The 21,595-nt window shown below is 64.3% G+C and overlaps 4 protein-coding genes across 4 annotated transcripts; all 4 read right to left on the reverse strand.

The window, feature by feature from the left end:
* Nucleotides 1–1,454: 1,454 nt before the first annotated feature.
* On the reverse strand, nucleotides 1,455–7,508 carry CHLRE_12g541500v5 (uncharacterized protein). Its single transcript, XM_043068767.1, has 4 exons — nucleotides 5,881–7,508; nucleotides 5,624–5,706; nucleotides 5,139–5,247; nucleotides 1,455–4,819 (listed from the first exon to the last, which is right to left on the reverse strand). Exons 1-4 carry the CDS (start codon nucleotides 6,709–6,711, stop codon nucleotides 3,611–3,613), a joined length of 2,232 nt encoding a protein of 743 aa, XP_042919196.1. The 5' UTR covers nucleotides 6,712–7,508; the 3' UTR covers nucleotides 1,455–3,610.
* Nucleotides 7,509–7,635: 127 nt separating this feature from the next.
* CHLRE_12g541450v5 (uncharacterized protein) lies at nucleotides 7,636–10,728 on the reverse strand. Its single transcript, XM_043068766.1, has 8 exons — nucleotides 10,580–10,728; nucleotides 10,295–10,349; nucleotides 9,882–9,986; nucleotides 9,605–9,614; nucleotides 9,266–9,350; nucleotides 9,020–9,082; nucleotides 8,663–8,780; nucleotides 7,636–8,272 (listed from the first exon to the last, which is right to left on the reverse strand). The coding sequence occupies exons 1-8, from the start codon at nucleotides 10,706–10,708 to the stop codon at nucleotides 8,049–8,051; spliced, it is 789 nt and encodes a 262-aa protein (XP_042919197.1). The 5' UTR covers nucleotides 10,709–10,728; the 3' UTR covers nucleotides 7,636–8,048.
* A 54-nt stretch (nucleotides 10,729–10,782) lies between these two features.
* Nucleotides 10,783–15,388, reverse strand: CHLRE_12g541400v5 (uncharacterized protein). Its single transcript, XM_043068765.1, has 9 exons — nucleotides 14,996–15,388; nucleotides 14,570–14,597; nucleotides 14,231–14,336; nucleotides 13,984–14,012; nucleotides 13,739–13,830; nucleotides 13,224–13,280; nucleotides 12,940–13,051; nucleotides 12,650–12,732; nucleotides 10,783–12,212 (listed from the first exon to the last, which is right to left on the reverse strand). The coding sequence occupies exons 1-9, from the start codon at nucleotides 15,116–15,118 to the stop codon at nucleotides 12,138–12,140; spliced, it is 705 nt and encodes a 234-aa protein (XP_042919198.1). The 5' UTR covers nucleotides 15,119–15,388; the 3' UTR covers nucleotides 10,783–12,137.
* Nucleotides 15,389–15,440: 52 nt separating this feature from the next.
* Nucleotides 15,441–21,248, reverse strand: CHLRE_12g541350v5 (uncharacterized protein). The gene is made up of 16 exons (XM_043068762.1): nucleotides 21,089–21,248; nucleotides 20,967–21,014; nucleotides 20,767–20,868; nucleotides 20,471–20,548; nucleotides 20,181–20,325; nucleotides 19,908–19,984; nucleotides 19,569–19,694; nucleotides 18,958–19,257; nucleotides 18,723–18,776; nucleotides 18,299–18,538; nucleotides 18,064–18,164; nucleotides 17,258–17,575; nucleotides 16,990–17,080; nucleotides 16,466–16,576; nucleotides 16,128–16,210; nucleotides 15,441–15,852 (listed from the first exon to the last, which is right to left on the reverse strand). Exons 1-16 carry the CDS (start codon nucleotides 21,143–21,145, stop codon nucleotides 15,642–15,644), a joined length of 2,142 nt encoding a protein of 713 aa, XP_042919199.1. The 5' UTR covers nucleotides 21,146–21,248; the 3' UTR covers nucleotides 15,441–15,641.
* Between the last annotated feature and the right edge of the window lie 347 nt (nucleotides 21,249–21,595).

Consider the following 21,595-nt stretch of genomic DNA (forward strand, 5'->3'; position numbering starts at 1 on the left):
ACAAGACAGTATGACGTGGCTTGTTGCAGCGCGCCTGTCGAAACCGCGGTGGGCGCCGTACCTGTTCCGACTTCGGGTAGTTCCCACGCTTCGCCCAAAGTAAGGCTGTGACAGTCGGGTTTTGAGCCCCCTCAACCGGGAGGCGCCCGCCCCCCCCCCACTCACACACATAGACGCCCGCCCGCTATATCTGCACTTTCGGGAATCGTCCAGCCTGTTGCAAGCTAAGGTTGCGATATTACAAAGAAGGGACAATCCGACCAAGCAAGGGTGCCCAGCACCCAGGTCAAGAGGGACCATCTCCGGCCCGAAAGGAAACCACCCTGCAAGCTAAGCAAGCCAAGCAAGCAGACCCCGCCGTTCTGCAAAGCAAACAGCACCTGACGATGATGACGACGTCATGAGCCATGGGCCCGCCAGTTGAAACCGACCCCGGCTATGTCCGGGCGATCGATGAGGTTGTTCGGCCTCAGACTGTGGAGGGGCTCAGCCTCTTCTCCCGTGACCTACCGGGGAACACTTGTCGCGCAGCTGCCGTGAAGGTGCGGGGCGCGTGTGTGCTAGGCAAGACAAGGAGACTGGAGTTGTGTGGGGCGTGCTCATACGCAACTTTGCATCCCCACCCCGCCCCGCCACAGTAGTGCTACCAAAGACGCGTACGCCGTAGTCCACATACAAATGCGTCAATCTCACTGTGCAGCCACGCGTCCACCATCTGCAGGGCACGTGCCCGTGATTGACACATTGAGGGGGGGTCACGACATTGATTGGGGCGCGGGTCAGCTGCCGTTGCAGCTTGGGAGCCTGCTCCTTGATGGAGCGAGGTCACTGATGTGGACCTACCCCGCCGGCCCGAGTGAAGACGCACACGCGTGCACGCATGCAAACACAGACCACACATAGTTATAGTTAATAATCGCCCGCTTCGTAACTAAACCATCTTCGGTAATACACAACACACACCGTCGCTCTCCCTTTCTGAAGTTATAGCAGCCACAGGCAGCCACGCGTGTTAGCCGCGTAACCCTGGCCCCTAGACCCGCCCCTCCTGCATCCCTCCTACCATGAGGGAGTCTGACACGCTGAGGCTGGTGGGGTGGATCCGCACTCACGCCGCCCTGGATGGCGTTGATGTAGGCCTACAGGCATCAGGGCGATGGCAGCTAGCTAGCAGGTTTGCATGCATGGGTGGCATGCAGAGTGGGGCACGTGCGCCAAGGGCTGCTCGCTCAGCCCACCGGGGCACGGGTAGGTTGCTGGCGGCTCAAGTGCGTCCGTGCTGCACAGGTTATTGCGAACACCGCACACGCTAACCCATTTAGCTACCGACCCCTCCTGCCCCACCACTGTGCACCACTAGTGGCTGACATCGGTCGACGAGCATACGGTACAATCCCCTTTCCGCGAGACGGTTTTGTTCAGGTGGCCGAGCTCGAGTCAATTGTGCTGAAGGGACATCAAAAAGATTACAACGTGCGAGCAAGCAACCATGCACGTGGGTACCGCTGTGCAGCGTCCGCCGGCACCATGCTAGGGCGCAACCACGGGTTGGTGGGGGCGCCGTCACCCGGGGCGCCGTCACCAGGACGACCGTGCATCGAACCGTGTCACCTAGCTACCCACTCGTTTCCGTCCCCGCCAGCTGGTGCCTGACTGCAGCTAGCGACAGCATGCAACCACGCACGACATAAGTAACACCGATGAAACTGCATAAAGCTATGAATCTATAAACGGAATCCATCCTGCTGCGGCACTCTATTATCAACTTCTCTCTTGTCGTTCATTTAGGTGTATCGCATACTCATGTGCACACCGCGCAGGTCCAGGGGCCCTTGCATCTATCCTTCGCATCTCCACCCCGCGCCACGCCACCGCTGCTGCTCCCCTCAGCTGCTCGTGTTCATCCTGTTCGTTCCGTCACATGCCGCTAGCTACACCCCCGGGCTCACCCTCCCCAGTCTCATTCAGTTCACCTGTCGCCATGTCATCTGTATGCCGGCTCCGCGCGCGTGCCACGACTGCCATCCGTCGCACATACCCTGTCCTCCCCTGCTGGCCACCTGACACGACAGCTTACTCTGTACTGCCGGCACCAAATCTGCCTGCTCTTCTTCGTCCTTCTCTGCAGCCTTGCTGCAGCCCATACACAAAAAGAGAGCACAGCAGTCAGGCGCATGTGTCACGCCGCGAGTGCCTCACTGATTGGCCGTGACCAGCTGCGGAGGTCACCCGCGTGCCACCCAGCCACAGTTTGGATTGGACAGCTACCACACCCAACCTCCTACACATGGCGCACACGTATGCCAGCTTCCCTCGCACACACACATTCATTGTATGCGCTAATGCGCCCGCACTCCCACATCAACAAACGCTGTGAGAGACATGATGTAATAATGGAACTCGCCCATGCACAACGTTGTTTACGCCAGCACCACACTGCACACTCACCCAGCGTCCCTACCTGTCCCAGTGCCTCCTAACAATCTCCGGGCCTTATTTACCATTTCTCATTACTCGGCGGTTCCTCTCTTCCTCGCCATCTCCGTCAGTGTCCTTGCGCACCCATCCTTGGCCCTGGCTCTCACGTCCTTGGCCCCTAAACCCGCTTATTAGCCCGCAGCATACGAGGTCCGACTGCAGGTGCGCGAGGCACCCAAGCAACATGGTAGAAAAACGCGGTGTGTTTCGCCCACAGCAGTGCACACAGGGGCACTCGGCGCAGTTGTACACTTACTCCCTCGCACACAACACCACCTCCCTCCCGGATATCAACACGCACGTACGCCCTTGCACGAATGCTAACGCCTCAGAAGCAGTCGTGCCGCCTGCCTATCCTGATGCGCCTCACATTGAAAGCCCTATCTGCGTACATCCGCGCACAAGCACCGCAGCCCCCAACAGCCCCCTAGCACCAACAATTTGACGCGACGCAAATCGAAAACACGAATTCCGAGATCATAGCAATACAATTGGAGTTGACCAGAAGCAGTGCGCCCCTCTCAATCGCCCCCTTCTGCTGTATCATGCCACGGCTTTGCTACCTCCGCCACGCGCGCCGCCTTGCCTTCTTCATCTTACTGCCTTTGCCGCGTGTCATCTTTCATGGATAATTGTCAGCCGCTACCAGACCGCGCACGCGGCCACGTACCAAATTCCCATTTTTTTAACCCCCGTGGGTATCGATCGTGCGTATGCGCCAGTCCCTACCTGCTTCAGTACCCCGAGCCGTCGCCGCTCGCTTCCCTTCATACTGCAGCGCCGGTCGTTCCCTGCCCAGCCAGCAGCCTAACCCTTGTATGTCACCTGCACGCCTTGATCTACTGCTCTACCAGGATGCGGCGACACCCGCGCGCAATTACTCATATCACAGCCGCCGACAGTAGCGGCAGTAGCAGCAGTAGCAGCAGCAAGGCATGCAGCAGTGGCAGCAGCACCAGCGTCGCGACGCCGCCGGTCGCCCCGCCGAGACCGTGGAACGTTGAGCCGCCGGGGACTGACGCGGCACCCGTTGCGGCGGCAAAGCCAGCCGCCGTCGCAGAGGGCGCGCCGCTTGCCGGCACTCGCGAAGGAACCAGCCCCACAGCCGCCGGCGCAGCCGCGGACATCCGGATTACCACCAGCCCGCCGCCGCCGCCGCTGCCTCCTGCCACATGGTCGGCGCCGCCGCCAGCGGACGTGCCAGCGCTTCGCCCCACGCCGCGGGTGGCAGCAGCAGTGCCGCCGCAGCGCTGGCGCCGGTCAGCGTCGCAGCCACCTTCCAAACGCCGGATGCCAGCGCCGCCGCCGCCACCACCACACGCGCTGCGTGCCAGGTTGCGAGGCTCAGCCGCACGGCTGCAGCAGTGCGTCCCCACCAGCCGCCGCCATAACAGTTGACGCTGTCGCTGGTACTGGCCCGTGCACTGCAATTGCTGCTGGTGGCGTGGGTATGGTGCCTCTCTAGTATCCGTGCTTGGTCCGCTGTGGGCCGGCCGCCGCCACCGCTGACACTTGCGGCTATTGTGCCCCGCGGCAGCAGCCCCTGCCGGCGTAGCAGCTGAGCTGCCACAATGCCCAGCGCTCCCACCGCAACAGCAGCAACAGCCGCGGCGGCAGCAGCCGCGACGGCATTAGCACCGCCACCGCCTGAAGGCAGCAGCAGCAGCGGTACCAGTGATGGCACCATCTGCTGAAGCAGCGGCAGGAGTAGCAGACACAGCACCTGCTGCTGCCACCGCCTTGGAGACGACGGAGCCGCCGCCGCCGCGGTCGCTGCTGGCGCGATGAGCGCGGGCTGCTCCTCAGCAGTTGCCGACACCACGGGCTCCTGCTCGCCATGCGGCGGCGGCAACTGGGTCATCGCCTCGGCCGCCCGCGTGGCAGGCTGCTGCGCTGGCAGCTGTGTCGCCTGACATGAGAGCTGCTCACCCGCCGCCTGCGCCTCTGACTGCGCCTGTTGCTCCGGCTGCTCCGGCTCCGACTGCTGCGCCGCCAGTGCCGCCAGCAATGTGGCCAGGCAGGCAGACATGTCGTTGTCGCGAAGGAAGCAGATCATCTGAGCCAGCACCGACTCATAGTGAGCCGCCTCCTCCGCCGCCGCCAGAGCCGCCGCCACGGCCTCCTCCTCCTGCTCGGTGGTGGCGGCCTCGATGAAGTCAGCATCGTCCGCCGCCGCCGTCAGCACTGGCACGGGACCGGCGGCGGCAGAGGCTGAGGCGGTGGTCTCGGGAATGGCGGCGGCAGGGGCGGCGGTAGCTGTGGGCGCGGGGCCGTCGAGCAGGAAAGCCCAGTCGTGTGCAAAGGCGCGGAAGTGGTGCGACCAGGCCCAGCTCAGCGCGGCCTGTTGTGCGAGAGAACAGCAGAAGGGGCAAGAGTGAGAGGAGGGGGCGCAAGCGGGCAAGAGCGAGGGGAGATCTGGTGAAGGGCCGGGAGCGAGCAGCGCACAGCGGAATCCGGCACACGCCATGCACACAGGATCCGACCCAAGGGCCGCCTGGCTAAGACCATGGCGGCATCCCACAGTTGCCATGTCTTCCCGCCGCAAGCACACGGTACGTCAGGGCGCACACGCGCATAGTCACACACGCACGCACATTGACACACACACACACACACACATTGACACGCACACGCACATAATCACACGCGCACGCACGCACCTGCAGGCGGGCCGGTAGGTGCTCCACGGGCCCCCGGAAGGCCTCGGCATCAAAGGCCGGCGCCGAGTGGTTGGCGGGCAGTGCCTCATGCATCATGCGCCACAGCAGCCTGAGCGAGGGGGAGGTTGGGGCCGGGCCGGTGGGCAAGGGGAGGGAGGGCGGTGTGCGAGATGGGGTGGCGGGTTGGGCTGGACAGCGCACGTCAAGAACCGGCGGCCCCTGGGGGTGGGCCTTGCTTGATGGCTGCTACTTGCGGCCGCTGCTGCTGCTGCATTGTGCATGGCCCCTGACCGCCCCAACCGTGCGCTCCCGCCAGCACCACAGCACGAAGCCCACACCCAGCTGACCCAGAAGCCAACCCGCACATGCCCCGCAGCAGCCCACAGGCCGCCCCAGCACACAACGGCGGCGCTCCTGAGGCTGCACCCCGCAGTCTCACCCCCCAGCAACTAGCTCCCTCTCGCCGCCACCGGGCCCCAACCCACCTGTGTGCCTCGTCGCGGGCTGCCTGCGGCAGCCCCAGCAGCGGCGCGGCCTCCTGCAGCGCCTCCACACTGGGGAGCGTACCCTGGCGGCGGGAGGATGGAGCGAGGGGACACGGCAAGACAGACAAGAGTCATGCTCAGCGCAAACTCAGCAGTGCGCAACATCAGATCCCAACCGCACACGCACGCTTCGTTCACGTCCCTGTTGCCGATGCAAGCTCCACGATTCCTCGCCCTGCTGTTGTCCACACACCCACCTCGGCCGACGCCAGCACACAGGAGGTGACGCCCGCAGCCTCGGCGCTCAGGCGCAGCCGGCTGCTGCAGCGGCCGCCGCCGCCCATGGCCTCACTGCTGACACGCTCCTCCGCCACCACCACGTCCTCCCGCACCGCCAGCACGCGCCCGCACACCGCCGCCGCCGCCGCCGCCGCCAGATGCGCCTGGCGCGAGCACGCCACAGCCGCCGCTGACACGCCCCCGGCGCTGTCGCTGTCGCCACAGCTGCAGCTGCAGGTGTTGCCACCGGCGCAGCCGCACGCGGCTTTCAGGCAGGCGGCGCAAGACGTGGCGGAGGCGGCCGGCAGGCAGCCGCCAGCCGTCGTCGCCGCCGTGGCGGTGGCCGCAGCGGCGGTGAATTTCACGACTGGCGCCGCCGCCTGCAGCGACACAGCCGCACGCAGCTCCACGACCTCTGCCGCACCGCCGACGGGGAAGGTGGGCGGCCAGGCGATGCAGAACTCAGCCCGCGCCGCCGCCGCTACTGGGTCGGTGGCGGCAGCGCGGCCGCCGCCGGCCGCCGCCCCGTCTTCCTCTGAGGCATGGACTGTGGCAGCCATCAGCATGCGGTCCACCAGGACTGAGATGTGTTGACCCACTACTGAGGAGCCGTAGCTGCCCTTGCTGCTGCCCGCTGCGGTAGCAGCGCCGCTGGCGCCGCTGCGGCTGTCGCTGTCCCAGCGGCCCTTCGGTTGGGCTGCGCCGTTGCAGCCATCTTGTCGCTGCTGCTGTTGCTGATGGTGGTCGCAGCAGCTGCTGCTAGGCGCGACGTCGGCGCCAGTGGCCGGGTAGGCCGGGTTCGCAGACATTGACGTGCAGGGGTTGGCCGCAGCCGCCGCAGCAGCTGCCGCGGCCGCTGAAGGCTGTAAATCTATGCCTGAAAGTAGCGGATTCTAGGTGAACGTCGCCGCGTAAAATTGCCAGCAGGCACGGCCAGCTGTAAGCTGAGCGCTCAAAAGCAAGCTCCGAGACGCGCAAGGCTCAGCGCGCAGCCCTCCAAGCGCCAGCGAGCCCTGCGGGAGTAAACGAGGCGGAATGAGAGACTCCCAGGCGTGCATCAGGGCAACGGGAAACGCGCGCGCGGCGAAAATGCTTTCCGTAGCCGGACCTGCCCTCGGCCGAGCGTTGGCGATCCCGCGCGCCACCGCTGCTGCAGCCCGGCCCTTTTGACTAAAGGCTGCAACACGAAGCACCCAGGCGCCGAACAAGGCTCAGGCCAGCGGGGCCGCTGAGGTCGGCCCGGACCCTACTAGGCACCTCGTCACACCCCAACTCACCTGACGGCCTTGAAAGATCCACCTCTGCCTTCGCCGCCGGATCCGAGCAGCACAGAAAGCCGCTAGGAGGCAAGAGCGGCGCCCAGGCGCCTCAGAGTTCGCAGTTCGCAAGTGTCTTTCGAAACGGTGAGGCGACAAATGCTTCAAGCTCACGGAGCTTGGTATGTCTTTGATATTTGCTCAATGGAATCGGTTGCTGCTTTGCTGTTACCATGTGCACGAGCTCTGAGGGGCTCGTGGGCTGGCTACGGTAGAAAACCCGATTCCGGCGCCTGCGCGGCATGCAGCCCGGATCGAGTGCACGCCGGTCCCTCGCCGCGCGCGAAAAGTGCCCGCGCTGCTGCTAGCTAAGTACGCGTTAGCAGCCCCTATATCATTTGCTACCATTGGCGCGGGGCATGTGCCCAACAACCCCAGACCCACGGGCCCAAACCCTTGTGAAAACCCTTGCTTGCGAATCCTCTTGCTTTACACGCGGACAAAGCAGTCCTTAAGCACAGAGGGCGCGGGGTATAGCGAACTCGCCCCATGTGGCCGGCAACGTGCCGTCGGCAACCGCCCGTGATTCGCCGTGTGACGAGGCGTCGCCCGGATGTTTGCAAAGCGCCATACGGAAGGCCATACGGGCATACGGCGGAACGGCTGAGAAGGGACCTCTTCTTTAACACAACCAACAGCGTGACCGCGCCACACGCAAATGTTCCGTTGCTCGCGGATGCCCCGTCACCCCGGCTGCCCTTGCTCTCGGGTGCTCTAGGCTCCATCCCTCCACCGCCCGCTCAACTGCACCTGCCTGACTCCAGCCTCCTCCCGCTCCTCCTCCTCTGCCGCCGCCTCCTGCTCCTTTTGCTCCCGCTCCTCCTCCTCGCTCAAGACAGCGCGTACAGCTTGCCGGCCTCCGCCTTGGCCTTGGCCAGGAACTCGGCGCTGTGCTCCACAGCCACCCGCAGCCCCACCAGCTCCTTGCGCAGCCCCGCCACAGCCTCCTTGATGGCGGGGGGCGCCGGCACCGTGTCCGCGAGCACCTGCGGCACGGTGGTGGCGGGGCCGTAGCTGCCCACCAGCTTCTCCACGTCCACAGTCAGCGAGCCGCCTGACGGTGGCGGCGGATGGTGGGTGGTGGCGCATGGTGGGTGGGTGGTTTGGGGTGTCACAGAAAGCAATCAAAAAGAGACACGGAACACCGAAACACCGTGAGCCGACATGGGTCGCGTGCCGAAAGGGAAGGTTTGATGTGTGTGCGGACATGGGCATGAGAGTCGCACAAGCAAACGGGTTGAAGGGCTGGCGCGCGGCGAATGGGTCCTGGGGACCTAGCTATGACCAGCTCGACCAGGACAGGGGCAACCCAAGGTTTCGCTGCGCCCCTGATCAGCAGGAATTTGCTGCGCCCCCGCCACCCTCCCTCAAAAGCACGCAAGCAACAGGGCACGCACGAGAGCGTGCGCCGCAGATGCTGCCTCGCCGGGACCCGCTCACCCACCGTAGAGCGACACGTCGATGATCATGAAGGAGTCGCTGACGGTGATGGCGCGCACGGGCTTGGTGTGCTTCAGCCGGGCCGCCTCCTCCTGGTCGGAGGGCATGGCGTGTACTGACGACTGCATGGCGGCGGGGCACAGGTGGTGGCAGTGACGAGAGGAACAGCGACAAGTAAGCGGATCAGCAAAACAACCTGCCCTGTCGCACCGTGCTGCTGCACACCTCCCCCGCACACCTGCCCCGCCCCGTCCCCGCCCCCCGGGCTTTCTGATGATGATGGGACTTTGTCATTGGGCCCGGGCACATACCCCCCACCCCAACCCCTCCCCGAGTAATCCATGATCAAACCGCGCCGCACCGAGTGGTGGGTGTTGGTGGCGGTGGAGCTGACGTCATCCTGCAGACCCGTCAGCACAATGTCCTGCACGAGAGGTAAGGGCGTGCGCATGTTCGGGGACATTAAATGCGGGGTTTAAGGAACCAGCCCCCATACACGCGGCGTGTTCCTTCCGTGGTGCCATCCCAAAGCGTCCACATGCACACTCGCACACGGTGCCGCAACTCTCCCCTTGTGCCTTCCTGACACACGAGCACCAGCACGCACCTTGCCCATGACCATGCCTGCGGTGTCCGCGCGCACCATGTCCTCAAACACCACGTCGTCGTACATGGCCAGCATGGAGTACACGCTGCGTGCGGCCCCGGCAGGAGGAGGAGGTGCGGGTAGGATGGAGCCAGCGGGCATTGCGGTGCGGCGCCAGGTGGGTCGGTGCTTAGAGGGGTGAGTTTATTAGTTGTGTGTGTGATGTGTGTTGTGTTTGCACACTGCTGGTACCGTTGTCCCTAAGCCACATCTACCGAAACCCCTGCACCACACACCCTCCACGCCCCGGCGGCGCTACCGCTCTAGCTGCCAGCGCGTATGCATGCATGCACGACGCACCTGTTGTAACCTGTGCAGCCGAGGCGCCGAGCGGTCACGCAGTTACCAGGACCAGGAGTGATGCATGCACGAGGGAAGCAGCAGCGAGGTAGCGGGATGGAAGCAAGAGTAAGAACAATTCCGGGGTCCATGGGTGTGAACCCAGCCAACTTGCAACATCTCGCGTTGCCACGCCACGCCACGCCACGCCACGCCACACCACACCACGCCACGCCACGCCACGCCACGCCACGCCACGCCACGCCACAACACTAGCCCATCCCGCCCAGGCACCCACCCAGCTGGAGGCCCACGGTGAACTTCTGCAGCAGCATGGGGATGGGCGCGGACAGGATGGGGCCGTCCGCGTCCTCGCCCAGCACCTTGAACGCGGCGCCGTTGCCTGCGAGCCAGGCGAGCAGCAACAGTAGTGCAGCAAGCGCTTTAGCTAGTTCGTCCTCAGGCCAAAGTATCTGAGGTTTATAGAGGAACAGTCTGCCAACCAGGTGTGTGTCCGCCCGTGGCGGCCCTGTCACTTTTGAGGCCAGCCCCTGCGCGCCGCCACCCGTGGCATGTTCCACCCCGCCCTGTTACAGCTGCTGGTTCCTAATACAAGCAAGAGCAGAGGGTGGTGATAAGCAACGTCCTGAGTGAGATGGCTGCAATCCCGGCCCACAAACCCCACAGTGCGAGTCAGGGCAGCTGACCTACCCTGCTCCCAGCCCACCACCGCGGCGCCCTTGTGGCTGTGGATGAGTACGATGCCCTGTGCGGCGGCGCAGCGGGGGACAGACCTGGGCAGGACAGCGGGATCGGGCGCGCCGACTAAATCAGCAGGCAGACGCAGGGGTGCGCCCAGCGCCCTGACCGCGTCAGACGGCCTCTGCAGGCCTCTGCTCGCTGCGCCTCCGAAACCCAAGCCGAAACCTCAACAGGTGCAACACCCGAGCAAACTTGCAAATGCGACAGTGGTTATGATATCGATACTGTGATTACCTTAAGGTCCTTTAGCCCTTCAGGCGGAACGTTGAGCTTGTTTGCTTTCGCGACATCGGTGAGTTGCTTGAGGACCCTGCCACCAGAGCTAATTGTATGCTCAAACTCCGCAAGACGCTTGTCCGACATTGTATGTAGGCCCTGACAAAGGAAAGAGAGTGTAGGTCAACGAAGTGCACTTGAACTTGTAGCAAGGCTCCCGCTTCTAGTTGGTTGAAGTCACAGAACTTGCATTATAGAACTATTAAATGCATGCAGCAATGTTGCACGTCCCTCAGCTCTCCGGATGGGAGAACAGAATCATTCGGCCCAACTGCTACCCTGACTGCTACCGTAGTTTCCAACCGTACTTGCCTTCGCCCTGGGGTTGCCTTCGCCCGCTCGGCCCATGAACGCGAAATTTCCACGTATAATCGCGCCCACTGTGACGGTAAGTCCAACAGGTCGGCGCGGCGCTCTTGCACAACCAACCACCCACGAACCACCCAATCACCCACGGGCCCCCGCAGGCGCATTCGCGCGGATAGGCGTGTACTCCCCCGCCCCCGCCAGCGCCCTCGCCACCTCCTGGTTACGCATCACCCGCATCAGCACGCTCTGAGACGGCGGGATGCCCGCCGCACACGGCCCCGTCGCGACGACATGCCACGACGTAGCTGCGGTGTCTACGGGACCTCGCCAACCTGCCTTGAACCCTGTCCCATCACACACGCACAACACGCCAGCAGGACAGGGCCCCTGATGCAGGACTTCTCGCAAACCTTGTATGTACACGGACGTCCTCTTGTATCACAGAGAGTATATATCCCATGCATGCTGCGGCATCGCCACGTGTACATTCTGACGCCCCCTTCAAGCGGCGATGCGCGCAAGACTCATTCCCATCTCACCCATCCCCACCCCAGCCATCCCGACCACGCAATCCAACCCGCTTGCAGCCTTCTTCCATGTCGACTACGTACTGAACGAGTACCGTATGGAGCCGGAAGCCCATACATTTAACATCATCCATCAATCAGTGACCACCGACGTCCACCGCTTCATCCAGCCTTGTTCATTCATCGAATCATCGCGCGGCCGGCTGGGGGCTGGCCAGCAGGCCGACCTGCACCGGCACCCCCACCCAGCAGCATTGCAGGCGCGCCAACGCGCCTTGCCCCCGCATTATTCGGTCATGACTCACTCCAGGTTATTGTTATTCTGTGGGGTGCTGCTACTGATGGCCACATGAAAACCTGGGCATGTGAGCCTGCTGCTGTGATGCGGCAACGCCGCCTCCACCCTTCCTTACTCCTCCCACCTTCGCTGCTGCGGCATGAAGTACCGCAGCCCTCGCATCTCCGCCCCTCCCAACTCCCACTGCTGCCGCTTCTCCACCATCCCAGAAAAGGCCTCCGCCGCACACAAGCAGGTCTGCCTGGCGGCTCGCCTGCTGCCTGCCTGCTGCTGGCCGCCCCGCCGCCAGTCTGCCTCACACCTTGCTGGGCACCTTGTGCTCAGCTGCCCACGGCGCCCTCAGCAGCCAGCTCGCCAGCTGCTGCTGCCCATCCACCTACACCTACATTTCGCTGAGCACCTTGAAGTCGGTCGCGATGGCGGCGCACGCCTCCTTGAGCTCCGCGGGCGTCTCCACCTGCAGGCGCGTGGGGAGGTGTGGGGCAGGGTGGGTAGGTGGGAGGGTGGGCGCAGCAGGCGGGCAGCGTAGGGTGCGTGTACAGCGGTACGGCACTGGTCGGAGGCAAGAAGGCGACACGTGCATCCCAGGTAGGCAATCGTGTGGAGTGCAGGGCAGCTCGCTCCCAAGACCACCACGTGCTTGTACCCGGCATGCCTAATGCAGGGGGCGGGTGCAACGCCCGTGCTTGTCAGTAGTTGCGCCACAGTAATGGCCTGCTGCCGCCGCTGCTTTCGTGCATTGCCGGTTTGCTCCACTTCGTTGCATGTACTCTTTACTACTGCTGGACACGATCAATTTAGCCGCATCCCCACGCCCGACACCTGCCACGGGACGACACCATTAGGACAAGCACTCATTTTGTTTTACCTTTCAGCACACACGAATGCACGCACCTTGCCGTGCAGGACGGATAGCGGCGGGATGTTCACGCCGTATACCTTCTGCATGATGTCATCCTCCATGGTCAGACTGCCGCCTGCAGTACGACATCCGTGCACACGGCATTCCATCAGTACGGTATGGCTGCACGATTGTACTTCGGAACGCGACACGTACGGTGGCGGCTTAAGTCACACCCGTTGCTTATCCAAATCCCAAAAGGCCTGTCCAACCCACCCCCTCCGCTGTCCTCACCACACCCGGTCGCCCACACACGCGCTGCCATCCCCATGGGGCCGCTCACCGTAGAGGGACCAGTCGAAGAGCATGAAGGAGTCGCTGACGGTGATGACCTTGACCTTTGGGATGCCGTCCGCGGGTGTGTCCGACACGCGCTCCAGCGGGTTCACAGACGTCTGTAGTTTAGAAAGGCGTGCTGTAAATTCCTTGGTTCTGACCAGTACGATATATATGCGCCGCATCATCCATGTGGCCGCAGGTCCAAGGGGCGGGACCGCCCTTTCCGACCACGCACCAGCACAACCTACCTCTCATGCAACCCCCACCCACCCAACCACCTACACCCACCCGGTGCAGGTTGCCGGGCCCGTCGCTCTTGAAGGGAATGGGGCTCACGTCCAGGTCCTGAGTGTGTGAGTGAGTGAGTGAGTATGGGCGCGCGTGTGGGCGTGTGTGGGCGTGTGTGGGCGTGCGCGCGCGTGGTGTAGGCATGAGTGGGAGTCATCATGCTGGCATGCAGTTGGAGGCTGTGAGTGAGATTGCATTGGTTACAAGAGGAACTTGCTGACGCGAGTCTGTGAGTGAGGCGCCTCGCTCGCGAATGCCGGCAGGCCGCAGGAGCCCGGCCCTTGGCGGCCAATGCCGGTGCAGGCGCACGCACAGGCCGCCGGCGCTGCGGCAACAGCTTCCCTCGCGGCACACCATTAACGCGCCTCGCCTCTGCCTCTGCTGCACATGTGCACATGCCCCGTGTCCCCTGCCCCCGGTCAGCCAGTGCCCGCTGCCCCTCCTCTTTCTCCCAGGCTCCCAGCCACCCTATCTACCTCACTTCCACCCACCCACTCAACCGGCTGCCCACCCACCTGCCCCACAATGGTACCGGCGTGGCTGTTGATCAGCATGTCCAGCTGGGAGTCGTTGTACACAGCCATGAGTGTGTAGATGCTGTTGTAGCCTGTGGCGCGGGCAGGTGTGGGGACAGGGGCGGGGAGCAGGACAGGCTGTGAGGTGAGGTGAGGTGAGCCTGACAGGATGAGCTTGATGCCTTGGTTCAGGTTGGGAAAAGCGCGACGTGTGGAGGACATGCATGGGGACGCGCGTGCCTCACCGATTTGAATGCCGACACCCACTTTGGACCTGTGGAGGAGGGGTCAGCCAGCGGGGCAGGGGGCAAGGCAGAGCCGCGTGACGGCTCCGTGAGGTCATCACGTGCAGTTGCAGGGGGCGGGCCTGCCCGACGGCCGGAGAATGCGGTAGCACTTGAAGCCTGGGACCCACACTGCGGCGGCCGCTCCGCCCGCTTCACGCCAAACTGCTGCAGGCCAAACAATGACATGACGCAGCAGCGCACCCACATGCTCATGACCACGGGTGGCGACAGGATGGGCGTGCCGTCCTCCTCGCGGCCCAGCACCTTGAACGCGATGCCGGGGCCGGCCTCGTAGCCCACCACCGCGGCGCCTGGTGGTGGGCCGTGGTGCGTGCGCGAATGGGGTAAAGGAGAGGGATAGTGGGCGGAGGAAGTTGGGGGTAAGGGAAGGGGTTGCGATGTGTCAAGTGTCAAGCTGTTGGCTGGGCACTGGGCCCTTGAAGGTGCACGCGGCGGGAGGACGGCAGGCAGGGCCCGCAGCAAACCCCCGACGACACTGGTGTACGGGCACGGGTGTGCCGACATCGAGTGCAGGTGCACGTACCTTTGTGGGTGTGGAGCAGGAGGAAACCCTGCGGCGGCAGCGGCCGTGCAACAGCAGTGGTTCAGTCAGTCCGGGCAGGGGCAGGACGCCATACCGGTATGTCAGACTGGCGCTTCAGATGTGCACCGAGCCGGCTTGCGGGCCGGCTGGAATGCAGCAATGGACCCAACCATCCTCAAGCGCACAGACGGTTGGCACAGCGAGCGCTAGTGTCAGCGCGGCACCAGCAGACCTTCCATCCCACCGCCGGGGGTCGCTCAAAAGCACGAAGAGCACTGCGCTCTTCCTAAGCCCGTCAGCCTTCCCCTACGTGTCAATACTGTTACTGGAGTTTCGCGTGAGCTCCACACTTCGACTTCGAGTGCGTGTCGCTAACGCTTTTCCGACACATGCCGACTTTGGGCGCCAAGAACCCAACTCCTTTACCTTGGCAGACTTCAGTGCGCCGGGCTTGAATTTATTCTTCTTGCGCTCCACGGACATTCTCAAATGGCTCAGCACTTTGGCTGCCTCCTGGACTTTCTTCGCAAGCCTCTCAATCGCCGGCATGGTTATAAGCCTTAAATGTCAGTAATTTGCAGCTGCGAGCATGTAAGGCGGAGAAAAAGCAGCTGTGGTCGCGTTGCCGTCGCGCGAGTGGAAGTTGGACTTTGTCCGGCTGGTGTAAGACAACGGTATGGCCTTGATCGTTGTATATTATTATGTGTTCCTGGCTGTAGAATTGTAAAGTGTGGGCTTCTTCAAAAAGGCGCTGGCAATGCTGTTCACATCTTCCACCCTTCCGAGTTCCGGATGGGACGCCTACTCAGCGGTTTCAGTACGTAAACGTGTTGAAGGAGTCACGCATTACGCTCGCATAGCACTGCAGATATATATTACACGGCGCTGGCACGAAGGGCACTCCGTCGGGCGCCAGCGCACGCGCTGACACGTCACCAGACCGACTGGTCTTCCGGCACCGGCACACGCAGCAAGCCCTCCCACTCTCCGGGCCCTCTCCAAAACTCAGTTTGGCTGCAACTTTCAACACTCCGTAAACATTGCCGCTCTCCCCTTTCTCGCTTACCAATCCTTAGCTGGGCGCCGCCCCGGCAGCAGCTGCTGCCGCCACTCCCGACGCCGCGGCTCCTGCTGCTGCTGCTCCAGCTGTTGCTGCCGGCCCCGCCGCTGGCCCCGCCGGGAACAGCACCGCCTGCATCAGCGGCACCGCCCGCAGCTGGCTCACGTCCGACAGCGCCGCCACCACCTCTGAGGCGGTGCCGCAGCACAGCAGCACGTGGCGCCTGCGGGGGAGAGCGCGGGTGGCGAACATCAGGTGGAGGTGCAGCAGATGCATGGACCAACCAGGCGGCACTGTGCAAAGCGCCCACCCTACCAAGTTAAACTCCCGAGCAACCCACCAGTCCCAGCCGCCGCACACAAAATATTACGCCCTCCGTCTGTCCCCACCCGCTGTTTCCACCTTTTCAACCTCAGCTCCAGCCGCTGGACCGCCGCTGGACCCCCCCCCTTTCACACACACCTCCTCTGACCCCCCTGCATACACACCCCTCCGCACCTGAAGCACAGTATGGCTGCTGCCAGCAGCGGCAGCGGCAGCAGCGAGTCTAGCCCCAACACCCGGTCCCACAGCAGCAGCACCTGCAGGCGGAGGCGGAGGTGTGGTGCCGTGGTGCTGGTGGTGAGGGGGGGGGGGAGGCGGGTAGATACCAGGTGGGAAGAGGTGGGTAGATAGCAGGGGCGAGTCATCGGCCGACCCACCCCACCCCCGATATACATCCCCTGCCGCCTCACCCGGCAAACCCCAGTTCCCGCACTCCCGGCAGCGCCCAGCCGCCCGCCCCTCGGCACCCCTGACCCCCGCCCCCCACCCAGCCACCCACCCACCCCCCGCACCTCCTGCACCGGCAGGGCGCCTGCGAAGGCGGTGCTGATCCATGGCAGCACCAGCGCCGCCGGCAGCAGCCCCAGACGGCTCAGGTGGGACACCAGCGGCGCGTCCAGCTCCTGTGTGTTTTGGGGGGGGCGAGTGCAGGGGCCGGGTGCATGGGGGTGGGTGCATGGGGGTGGGTGCATGGGGGCGGGGCGGGGTGGCGTGAAGGAGGGTGCTGGGGGCGGGTGGGCAGGGGCCAGGAGCCGTGTAAGGGGGGAAAGGAGACGGGGCTTGGCATGAGGGCAAAGAAAGTCCGGTGCGGGGGTTCCACAGTTCGGGAGCACCTCGCGGCCTCGCCCAAAAGCAACAGGAAGAAGGACAACACGTTGCCCCGTGGCACGACACCCCTGGCGCCTTGGGCTGAGAGCGGCCCACCCCACCCCTTAGACACGTAGGCACAGCCGCCCGGCCAACATGCATCGCTGTGTGGGCGGGCGCACGTTCTGCCGTGTCCCTGGCGTCACCCCGTCGCAGAACCCACGCCCACCTGCATGGCCGCCTCGAACACACGCAGCAGCCCCGGCAGAGCTGGCGAGGGCGGGCCCGCGGCACTGAGCGAGTGGAGCCTGCACCAGTGCCTGAGGGGCAGGCGGTGGCCGGGGGCGGGGCGGGGCGGGGCAGGGCGGATGAGTGGATGGGCAACTTCTAAAATCTTTTTGTGTGCGGAGAAAGTGTGCAGGGCAGCCGAATCGGGATCCACACGGGCACGGGTGGCCATCCTGCAACCGCAACGATGAATCATGCCGTACTCGCACCTGCAGTACAGCGCCCGCAACAGCCTGTACGACGCCGCCGGTCTGTCGTACAAGTAACACAGCGGCGCCGCCAGCAGGCACAGCCCCCGGTACGGCAGCACCCCGGACGGCGGCCACAGCGGCAGCCCGCTACTGCCGGTGCTACTGCCGCTGCCTCCTGCCGTCCCGGCTGCTGCTGCCGCTGCTACTGCCACTGTGAGGGCTGTGGGCGGCGCCAGTGCAGCCTGTACGGCGCTGGTGGCCTGCAGGGGGGCCAGGGGCGGGGCGGCCAGCCGGGGCGCCACGGCCGCATCACGCAGCAGCGCCAGGACCATGGCCCTGTGCAGGGTAGGCATGTGTGTGATTGTTCGAGAGCACAAGGGGGTTATGTGACCGGGACCAACAACGAAGTCCCATCATCATCAGAAAGCCTACCCAGTCATGAACATGTAAGACGAGCGCGCCAAGGGGGGGGGGTTACATCCATGATTAGTTAAGGAAGTGGTGGACGGTAGACCATCTTGCGGAACATGAACAGGGGGGGGGCACACCAAGATGTGGATTTGTATGTGTTGTTGAACATAACCCGCGGCCCCATACGCCCCACGCCCTATAGCCCACAGTGGTGACTAATCCACACACGCCCCTCTACCCCGAAAACCACCGCACGACATCACATGTAAATGGCAACCCTCACCCTCATCCGCACCCACCCCCACACCCACACCCACACCCACACTCCACGTGACACCCTTGGGGGGCACGCCCTGGTGGCATCTAGATGTGCCTCCTGCCCAGCTGCCCTCTAACCCCACACACCGCCCCACCTGACCGCCTCCTCGAACAGGAAAAAGGCGCTGCTGTCGCCCACCGCCGGACCGGCGTCCTCGGCCACACACAGGTCACACAGCAGGGGCTGTTCCAGCACCTGGCGGGGGGTGGGGAGGGGGTGGCGGAGGAGATGGAGGGGGGGCGGAGGAGGGTAAGGACGTGTGTGTGTGTGTGTGGGTATAGACCTTCACTCTCCCTCCTTCCATACCACACGCACGCACACACACCTACCTGGGTGCACAGCCGCTCGAACAGAGCATCGTCCTCTGGGTCCATGGGTGCGGACGCGGTCGCTGCTGCTGCTTCCCCCGCCGCCGGGCAGCCGCCGCCACCAGCGCCCGCCGCGGTGCCGCCGGGCCGCCGCAGCCCCAGCGCCGTCTCCCACACCGCCGCGCGGGCGCCGTTGGGGACCCCAAACACGGCGAAGGCGGCGGCCGCACGCGCGCTGCCCTCCGCCACTACCGCCCGCGCCTGCATCCGGCAAGGGAATGGGATACGGCTGGTGAATAGACACCGCCGGGATTGCGCACGTGTGGAAGCATGTGTGGCTGGCGACTACCAGATTTGCGTAGCACAGAACATGTCACGACCGAAACTTGCACACGCACACGCACACGAAACACACTCAAACGAGCTCCGACGCCTCGTCACCCACCGCGCACAGCTTGACCTCCCGGAACCAGGGCAGGGCCAAGTCGTCCACTCCGACCTGCGGCGGGCGCAGTGGAGGTGGCTGGTGGGGGGGAGGAGATGCAGGCAGGACAAGGCGAGGCAGGCAGGCAGGCAGCGACGAAACAGACCAACAAGCAACCTAGAAAGCAAACTCAACGACTCAAGGAAGGAACAAGCCGGATAAGGACTGCACCACTGCGGCAGCGGCGGTGACTTACGTGGCGCTGGTGTGGGTGCAGGTCGCGAAAGAACTCCCGCAGAGCCGCCAGACTCGGCGCCGACCAGCCCCACTGCGGGCCGCCTCCCGTCCCTCCGCCTCCCGTCCCTCCAGCCGCTCCTGCTGCTGCCCCGCCAGACGCCAGGGCCGGCAGCCCCGGCAGCACCCCCAGGCTGCGAGGCAGCGCCGCCACCAGCGCCGCCAGAGGCCCGCTGGTGCCGGCGGCGCTGGTGCCGCGCGGCGGCGGCGGCGCGGCGGCGGCGCCGTGGCCGCGGCCGGTGGCACTGAGAGCCATCCACTCCTGCGGAAACGGAGGCAGCGCAAAGTTCCGTAACATGAAGATGAGAGGAGTATACGTTTCCCCGGAATGCCCCGGAATACCGTGGAGGAGCAACAGCCCAAGACCAGTGGTGGCCACACGCACGCACGCCACATGGTGGCCGCGCCAAACCTGTGGCGTGGCGCGTGTGCCGCGCATGTCGACCGAGCCTATGTCACGCAACAGCCAGTCGCCCCCTCGCGCCGCCCCGCCTCATGTATCAGGGCATGTGACCACATCCCGTCCTGTGCAGGCCTCGTCGCCCACTGGCGCTCCCAGCACCCCAGTCGCACCCGGTTTGTGTTGTCGCCGCTGCCGCTGGCGGTGCCGGGCCGCTGCCCGCCTGCCCGGCCCGGCTCCGGGGCGTGGGGCTGCGCCAGCGCCAGGGCCAGGTCGGTGGGGCCCAGCAGGCACAGGCCCTGTGCGCGCCCGCGTGCAGTGCGTGTTAGCGTGTTTAGCGCAGCACAAGGGCAGCAGCAGCACGCAGGATGGTGTGTGATGGGGAGCACAAGGGTATAAACACGCAGCACGTGTGTGTGTGTGTATTTGTGAGCTGCACGTCACGGCAGAACCCCAATCCCAACACATTCCCACCGCCACCACCCCCGCGGGGCGCTGCCGCCGCCGCCCACCTGCAGCGCGCTGGGCAGTCTGGGCAGGTCCATGGGCGGGCCGCTGCGCACCCCCACCAGCTCGGAAGCCCGTGCCCCTGTGGGGGCGGGAGGTTCGAGAACCAGAGCCGGCACATGCCCCACAAAAGCAAAGCCAGAGACACATGCTTTGTCCTTTTCTTCTTTCTGCTTCATTACATGTACATAAACACATCAGGTCATGCATAAAACATACACACATGACCACCACCACCACCAGCAGCAGCAGCACAAGCAGCAGCGGCGGCGGCCCACCTCCCGCCAGCAGCCGCTCCATCTGCGCGGGCGTGCGGCGCGGCCGGCACAGCGGCCACTCCGTCAGCAGCTGCAGCTCCCGCAGCCGTTGAAGCACGGTGCGCTGCAGCAGCGAGCGCGCGGAGGACAGCGGCTCCGGCAGCGGCTGCGCGTGCGGCGCGGCGGGTATGTATGTGAAGGACAAGGCGGGGGGAGCAGGCACGGCTCTTGCTGTGTGCTGTGTACATTTGGGCCCACAGGACCCCGCACAACCATCACACACATGACACACTTGTGGCAAACACACGCACGTGGCCGGGGGGCTCGCCGTACGAAAGGGCGGCCTCCAGGGCGGCACCGGCCAGGTACGGCGAGAACGCCAGTCGGGCCTGTGAGACCCGACAAGACCAGCACGGGATGCGTTTGAGTGGGTGGAAGGTGTGCAACAAAAGCGGGCACGTTGAAAGCGGTCCTGGTCCCGCTCGAGGCGTGCGAAGTGATGCGCCGTGCAGGCGGTAGAATGCAAATGCCTCCAGAATAAACCTGGTCAGGCGACGCCCGTGCCCGCACTTTGCCTGACCGCCTCAAGTCCCCCAGCAAGCCCCACCCTGATTGCATAGGACACGTTGTCTGCTATGACCGAGCTAGCCACAGGTTGTGGCCCGCCCTCAAGCCTCCGACCCACGCCGCCGGAGCCGCTTGCAGTCGCCTGGCGGTGCGAGGGGTGCGGGAGCAACACCCACGACGATTTTAGGGGCTGGTCGTTGGGTGCAGAAAGGCACGCCTGCTTCCCTGCGCTGACCTCACCCCAAGTGGATGTTCATCTCCATCGAAATCTTCCAATCTACGCGATGCCTGCAAGATGTCAAAAGCAGCGTGCTGTCAGGGCTCCCGCCAATTCGCCAATTGCAATGGCACTGGCTGCATACCCGCTGGGGCACCGACGACCGTGGCCGCTCTCTAGGCGGAAGATTTCCGCTTCTCATAGTGTAATGCGCACTTCATAGCTGACTAAGTCGACAAGTGGCGCGAGTTTCTTCAGGGCATTCCACTTGTCCCCTTCGCACGACCGGGCAAATGACTGTAGACAGATGAATATATAAAATGCATAAATGAGCACCGGCTTCGATGGATAAGCGGAAGTCTTCACTTTGAGCGTGGGCACTGCGGCACCCTCCGGCCCGACACTCCCTTCGATGGCGCGGCGCCTGCAGTAGCCCTGCCCCTGGGCGCTTCTGGTCCCTTCGCCCGACTGTTGCTGTTTCGCACAGCTACCTGCGGCCTGCTAAAATGCTATTCTGTATAGGAATGGAACCCGGAACCCCGCTCCTAGGCTGTAGCCTGTGTTCGCCCCTCGGCGGTTAGGGTGGTCCTCCCCTGGGCGACACAGCTAGCGCCGCGCTGCCACCGCGGCTGAACAGCATCAACGCACCATG

The sequence above is a fragment of the Chlamydomonas reinhardtii genome, chromosome 12 (assembly GCF_000002595.2).
Source record: "Chlamydomonas reinhardtii strain CC-503 cw92 mt+ chromosome 12, whole genome shotgun sequence".
NCBI lineage: Eukaryota > Viridiplantae > Chlorophyta > Chlorophyceae > Chlamydomonadales > Chlamydomonadaceae > Chlamydomonas > Chlamydomonas reinhardtii.

What these genes read in the sequence shown, in the direction of transcription:
- CHLRE_12g541500v5 (XM_043068767.1), bottom strand. Translation starts at nt 6,711, where the DNA reads ATGTCTGCGAACCCGGCCTACCCGGCCACTGGCGCCGACGTCGCGCCT. An exon ending in GTGTGCTGGCGTCGGCCGAG is followed by an intron (nt 5,707 to 5,880) that starts GTGGGTGTGTGG and finishes TCCCGCCGCCAG; the next exon opens with GGTACGCTCCCCAGTGTGGA. An exon ending in ACCTACCGGCCCGCCTGCAG is followed by an intron (nt 4,820 to 5,138) that starts GTGCGTGCGTGC and finishes CTCGCACAACAG; the next exon opens with GCCGCGCTGAGCTGGGCCTG.
- CHLRE_12g541450v5 (XM_043068766.1), bottom strand. Translation starts at nt 10,708, where the DNA reads ATGTCGGACAAGCGTCTTGCGGAGTTTGAGCATACAATTAGCTCTGGT. An exon ending in AAGGGCTAAAGGACCTTAAG is followed by an intron (nt 10,350 to 10,579) that starts GTAATCACAGTA and finishes GCCGCCGCACAG; the next exon opens with GGCATCGTACTCATCCACAG. An exon ending in GGTGGTGGGCTGGGAGCAGG is followed by an intron (nt 9,987 to 10,294) that starts GTAGGTCAGCTG and finishes CCTGGCTCGCAG; the next exon opens with GCAACGGCGCCGCGTTCAAG.
- CHLRE_12g541400v5 (XM_043068765.1), bottom strand. Translation starts at nt 15,118, where the DNA reads ATGCCGGCGATTGAGAGGCTTGCGAAGAAAGTCCAGGAGGCAGCCAAA. An exon ending in GGCCCGGCAACCTGCACCGG is followed by an intron (nt 13,052 to 13,223) that starts GTGGGTGTAGGT and finishes TCTAAACTACAG; the next exon opens with ACGTCTGTGAACCCGCTGGA. An exon ending in CTTCGACTGGTCCCTCTACG is followed by an intron (nt 12,733 to 12,939) that starts GTGAGCGGCCCC and finishes GTCGTACTGCAG; the next exon opens with GCGGCAGTCTGACCATGGAG.
- CHLRE_12g541350v5 (XM_043068762.1), bottom strand. Translation starts at nt 21,145, where the DNA reads ATGAGAAGCGGAAATCTTCCGCCTAGAGAGCGGCCACGGTCGTCGGTG. An exon ending in GCGGCGACAACACAAACCGG is followed by an intron (nt 19,258 to 19,568) that starts GTGCGACTGGGG and finishes CCGTTTCCGCAG; the next exon opens with GAGTGGATGGCTCTCAGTGC. An exon ending in CTGTTCGAGGAGGCGGTCAG is followed by an intron (nt 17,576 to 18,063) that starts GTGGGGCGGTGT and finishes TACCCTGCACAG; the next exon opens with GGCCATGGTCCTGGCGCTGC.